This window comes from Pinus tabuliformis, chromosome 2_2 (assembly GCF_031772625.1).
Source record: "Pinus tabuliformis cultivar Carrire ecotype Pingquan chromosome 2_2, CPIR1, whole genome shotgun sequence".
NCBI classification, from domain to species: Eukaryota; Viridiplantae; Streptophyta; class Pinopsida; order Pinales; family Pinaceae; genus Pinus; species Pinus tabuliformis.
Genome location: NC_142300.1, coordinates 406573413 through 406579530, shown reverse-complemented (window position 1 = coordinate 406579530; position 6118 = coordinate 406573413). Strand labels below are relative to the sequence as shown.

Genomic DNA, 6118 nt, shown 5'->3' with positions numbered 1-6118 from the left:
AATTAATAAATCATAATGGAATATATTTAATTATAACTAAATAATTTGATTTTTTATATTAAATTTAACATATAATGGACTATAAAAGACGATCACGCTTACGTAATTTACTATCCATCACTTTAATTATTTCTAATTCATATTTAACTCTAAATAAATTATATCTAATGATTATAATTGATTATGGCTCGTGATTAAAATCATATTCGATGACGGTAACATTCTTGGTCGCGTAAGATGAAAGCTTTACCAAGGAGTGGTCCTCCTAGGCTGTGGCACACGGACGAAATGAATGACAATGACAAATAGTTTACAACTATCAAAGAAGCCACCTACTAGTTGCGTGCATGGTTGGCATTTCTCGTTGCAGTCCCCACGTGCACACTTCGATCATAATCTCGCTCTCACTCATTAGAAAGATATTGTCGACAAAGGCACCGTATAAGGACCCTGTGGGGTTATGGATAATATGCTATAAGGTCTGTTTCAAAAGAAGGAAATAAGGAAAGTTTTTAGTTTCTGTTTCCTCCGGTCTGGTCTGTGTATTCATTAACCAGAGAAGGCTCCGCAGTTCTCCTTTGTTTATTGTGAGAGTGTTTGCCTCCGACTAAGAAACATGGAGTCCACAACTGATGTTCAATTGAGGATCGATGAGAATGGTTGGGTTATTCAAATCAAAGGAAGTTTTGATGTACAAGAAGAAGAGGAAGAAGTGAAAGAACTATGTATGTCTATGTCTGTCTATAATGTGCCCAAAGAGTTATTGGCGGTGAAGCCTGAAGCATACACTCCTCAGTGCATTTCCATCGGCCCCTATCATCACTGGAGATCTGAGCTCTATGACATGGAGCGCTACAAACTTGCAGCTGCTCGCAGATTTCAAAAAAGGATCAGCGGACTCAAGTTTGAGTCAGCGGTTGTGGAGGAGTTTAAGAAGCACGAATGGCGAATCCGGAGCAGCTACCACAAGTTCCTCGACTACAAGGAAGAAACCTTGGCGTGGCTCATGGCTCTCGACGCAGTCTTCCTTCTCGAGTGTCTGCAGTTTTACGTCAGACACGCCGATGAAAACTCGGACGCAGACGTCAAGCAGCTTGGACGAGTCCTAGATCCGAGTGGCACCAGTGCTGCCCACAATTCCATTGTCAGAGACCTGATGATGCTTGAAAATCAATTGCCGCTATTTCTATTGCAAAAGCTTTTGGAATTGCAGTTGGGTTCTGAAACCAAAGCAGAGGAGAGACTCCGCAAGCTGCTGAGGCTCGTTTGCGAAGAATTTTCGCCTTTCATCTTCAAGCTGCCCGATGATTCGAAGATCCGTACAAATGAGAGAGGCCACATACTGGAGGTCCTGTACTACGCTATCGTTCCTGTTTCCAACAATCAAAACTCAAATACTCCGAAAGAGGAAGAAAAGGAAGAGAGTGTTCCAGAGGACAAGTCAACCTTTACAGGAGCCTTCAGTTTGTTGGGGAATGCTGTCTCCTCTCTCAACATTGGTCCCGTTCGATTTTTCACGAACTTGACTCGGAGAGCGATCAGCCGGAGGGCTGTGCAGGTCGTGATGAAGTTGCCCTTACGTCTTCTTTCCTCTCTTGGGAACCTACCTATTCTGAGTGCATTAAAGGGACCTTTTGCTCTTCTGGTCAATAAAGATGCCAACAAAAATGATGAGGAGGAGAAAGGAAAAGGGGAAGGGGAAGGGGAAGGGGATGAAGCATCCGTCAAGATCATACCTCCCACAAGAGACGAATTGAGCATACCATCTGTGGTCGATTTATACTCTGCAGGGCTCAAATTCGCTCCAACCGACGGCGATCTCACCTCAGTACGTTTTGATGGGAAGACTGCCACGCTTTACCTTCCAAAAGTAAAGTTGGACAACAACACAGAGATAATCCTGAGAAATCTAGTGGCTTTCGAAGCTTCGGCTGCGCCAGGTGCGATGGTTTTCACACGATATACTGATTTCATGAACGGAATGATCGACAGCGCAGCGGATGTGAGATTGTTGAGACAAAGTGGAATTATCTGCAACCACCTCCAAAGCGACGGGGAGGTTGCGAGCTTGTGGAACAGCATGGGTAAGTGCGTTCGTCTGACGAAGGTCGGATATCTGGACAATGTTATAGAGGATGTAAATAGATATTATAATAGAAAATGGAATGTTGCAGTGGTGGGGTTCGTCAAAGAACATATATTCGGGTCGTGGCAATTCCTATCTCTGGTAGCTGCAGTTATACTTTTAGTGTTCACTTGTTTGCAGGCTTTCTGTTCTGTGTATGATTGCAAGAAGTGGGTAGCCAAGCTGCAAGACTAGAGGTACGCCCCCAGAATGTTGCTCGTGGACCAATTGCGTTTACAATGTTGAAAACTGCCACTTATAAATTCTAATGCTCTTTGTAAGATTCTTGCTTGATTGTCCTCCATTCTGTGTGTTGTGGCATGATATGAATATCACTGTTGACGGGCATTCTTATCCGAAATCTTCGAGTGATAAAAGTAACCTTTAACTTTATTGTAGAATCAGATTATAAGGGCTACCTCACAAAGTGAATACTGAACTTTCTCGTTTTTGCTGGTATTTGTCCTCCATTCTGTGTCTTGTGGCTTTATCTGAACATTACATTCACGAGTATTCTTATCCTTAGTTTGAGCAAGAATCCTGAGCTTAAAATTCTTGTAGATTTAAAAGAGAAATTTTAGCAATTCCCATGGTATAAAAATTAGAAATTTTTTTATGTATAAATTTTTATTTTGTTTATGTTTCTCCATGTCCATTTCTATGTTAGTTCATCGATGGAAAGGCAGTCAGTGTGTGTGAAAATGTAAAAATTTCGTCCAGATAATTCATTTAAAAAAAATTAAAGCTGAAATTAAAATAAGAATAAAAATAACAAATTTTTAATGAAATAAACGTCTTCATATTTTTTTGAAATAGTAACAGATCTCAAATGAATTAGTTTTTTTTATCAATTTAATTAAAAGATATTACAACGAAATTTCTATTTTTTATTAAAAATCATTTTTTATATCTCGACAAATCTTAGATGAATTAATTAATTTTTATAATAATTTTTATTTTAAATAAATGAGGAGTTCAATGCTTCTTCTCTAATAATAATGTTTTTCAAATTAGATAATCTATTGGTAATTCTAATATATTCAAATTGGGGTTAGAGAATTTTGATTTATAATTAAATGGATAGATTATATTTGATTTAAAATAAAAGATATTGAATCAGTGTTAATTTCAAACCTAAAAATATAAAATAAAATAAAATAATTATATTTTTGCCACATGTTAAGTGGTCGCTTCTATTCTCTTCGATTGACATTTCTCTTCCCCTACATGTTGGGATTCCGATTTCAAGACGCAGGTTTACTGGACAAGTTAGAATTCAGGTTTCAAGTGATAATAATGTTTGTCGAAGGTTGCTAGGACGACACCACGTTCATGTCTCCACTAAAGAGAGTAGGATAATCAGTGAAATTCCGTCTCCACTAAAGAGAATAGGATAACCAGTGAAATTCGAGAATATAAGTTAAGAAGGGCAAATGCACCATGCTGAATGAGTCAAGACCAGAGGCCGTGGCCAGGCGAGTAGTTTTTTTTCTTCAGTGTACATTTATGTAATTTTTTTTAGCCGAGGTAGATTTTCTTCTTCTTTAATTATATATTTTTATTGATTTTGATGATAGGCATTAACAGTGGTGGGAATGAAAGACCCTAATAATGAAAAACCCTAGCGGTGGTGAGTGGCTGAAGGAAGAACTACCAGCGTTGGGAAGTGGCTCTGGACAATAAGTCATTGAACTAAGAATATATAGTTTTTGTTGGAAGTAATGTTTTCAAGTCATGTGTATGTGTTGTTTTTATGGATTTTGTTGGAAGTAATATTTCCACGTCATGTATAGTTTTTATTGTGAGTCTTTAAGGGTTAATCTAGAAGTTATTGATTCCTATGTAATGAGTTGTAATTATGATCCAGATGTGTCGAGTGTGTTATATCCTATATATATTTAAATATTGTGATAAATAAAATTATAATGTGATTTGTGTTAATTATACAATCTCTCTGTTCATCTCTTGAGATTTCTAACACTCTTGAGATTTCTAACATGGTATGCCTGATTCAAATAAGAAATTCTTGAGCTGTACTGCTTTGTAAAATATATAGTGTGTGTGAAATCGTGTGTGAAATTGTTTGTATTATTTATACTGGTGTGTGGAGACGTAAAGTGATTTGCAAGTAGAACCTCCGTTGAGTTTGCAGATCTTCCGTCATTTGTTACACAGAGATCTGCGACTGCTAAGATCTAGAACACCCGTTGAATATTAGAGGAAGAGTCGTGTGGTTTGGAGCTGTGGGTGAAGTCGCTCTCAAGACGTATATAGCTGTGTGGGAGATCATCATTTGCCTCCCTGCCTGAAGGAATAGTCAATCTGCCATTTTCTGTGAATATTTTGTTTGACCAATCCCAAATCTGAAATCCAGTCTTGTTGCTTGCTCCAAGTTTAAGAGGCTATCTGGATCCGACGGTAGCCAGGTTTCCCTCAGAGCTTTCCCGAGCTGAGAAGAACCGAATTCCGGCTGAATACCAACCACGCCTGATACCTTTGGCCGATCCTGGCTCTCTAATCTAGCACTCTGATGATTTAATTCTCCAGCGCATCCACCATACCCGCCGAGCTTATCTCGATTGCAGGTTCGTTTGGTTTGTCGACGACCGTTTAGATAAACAGAGAGACCCATCTCCTGCCAAACTTGAAAACTCCCGGAAAGTTTGCCGTTGAGAACCATGCCGCCGTGTGTCTTTTCAATGTACTTGACAACCCTGCCACAGTTCGCGTTAAAGTTTCAAATTCAAAATCAACCCTGCAGTATACCGCCTCTCCTTTGCTTATTACAAAAACACTCTTTAGTTTGAATGGTTGCAGGGTAAGAGTGTGGAGCGGGAGCCCAGGAAAACGGCAAAGGATTCATAATGGACATCACAATGCAATGCAGGGTATGTTCTCTGTTTTTTGTTCACCGTTGGAAATGGTCTTGAAACAATTCCTAATTCCTTGAGCATTCAGTGGTTTTTGCATTTTCTACCTGTGATTTTCCCTCACAGCTATTTTACATGGGGTATTTCAGACAATGAGAGTTCGTTGGCAGTTTGGACCAATCTTTGACTACTCTCTGGTCATCAATCTCTTGTTATCAGACGATTTCAACATTGGATGAATAGTTATGGCAAGTGATTGCCAATTTTTGCATTCTTTTTCTTCTCGCAGAACAACGATTTCAAATGTTTCACATTGGATCACGTGGATTGTTGAGTTACTACCAGAACGCATACGAATGTGGCTGAATAATTCAGAAATTCAGCAATACGGTACGGTAAGGTTCGGCCATCAATATGCGAAATTGGAATTCAAGTCGATATAAAAAAAATGGGTAAAAACTCACGGGTAAGGAAAAAAAAAAACAGAAAATAGATCCAGATAACTGACTGGCTTACGAATCAAACTCAATTCTTCTAAAATTAAAGTGGGTAAAAAAAAATAAAAACAGAAAGTGGGCTGATACGACCTGCTGGGCTCAAGAATCAAATGCAATTCTTCGAACAGTACAGTGGAACAGGTCACCCAATACTGAATAACCTCTTCCTTATCCATTACACTAGATGATGAATCTAAACTTTATCTGCTTGGGAACTATTAGATGTTGAGCTCTCCATCCCTTGGTGCCTCTGGCTCTCGAGGGTAATGCTTTAGAAGGCCTGCACACATATCTCCATTCCTTTTGTGCCTTTTACTCTCGGGGATAATGTTTTAAAGGCCTTCACACATTAGTACTGTCACAAAGGATTTTTTTAAAGGCCTTCACACATTAGTACTGTCACAAAGGATTTTTTTAACATGGATAAGAAATTAGAAGGGTTTTTTTAACAAATTAGAAGCCTTTCTAATAACGAATCTTTTCTTTATTAAAATATTGAAATTGCATTTAATTTGGTTATGATTCATTTTTTTAAGGCTTTCCTGAGAGGACCGGGAAGGTATTTATATTTTTTGAAATTCCATTTAATCTTGTTATGATTTATTTTTTAGGTTTTTCTCAAAGGA

At 38.4% G+C, this 6118-nt stretch overlaps 1 protein-coding gene across 8 annotated transcripts; it reads left to right on the top strand.

Annotated features, from left to right (window-relative positions):
- Positions 1-450: 450 nt before the first annotated feature.
- Positions 451-5013, top strand: LOC149193008 (putative UPF0481 protein At3g02645). 8 transcript variants are annotated; one of them, XR_016254403.1, is made up of 3 exons: positions 451-2322; positions 3375-3600; positions 3703-3839. XR_016254403.1 is itself a non-coding variant. In XM_089404755.1 (3 exons), the coding sequence occupies exons 1-2, from the start codon at positions 617-619 to the stop codon at positions 2284-2286; spliced, it is 1488 nt and encodes a 495-aa protein (XP_089260881.1). In that variant the 5' UTR covers positions 451-616; the 3' UTR covers positions 2287-2322; positions 4943-5013. The 8 variants fall into 8 exon arrangements, 7 of the variants coding, with proteins under 7 accessions (XP_089260881.1, XP_089260879.1, XP_089260878.1 ...); XM_089404755.1 differs by lacking the exons at positions 3375-3600; positions 3703-3839 and adding an exon at positions 4943-5013 and having other exon boundaries at positions 451-2084; positions 2267-2322; XM_089404753.1 differs by lacking the exon at positions 3703-3839 and having other exon boundaries at positions 451-2084; positions 2267-2322; positions 3381-3587.
- The last annotated feature ends 1105 nt before the right edge of the window (positions 5014-6118 follow it).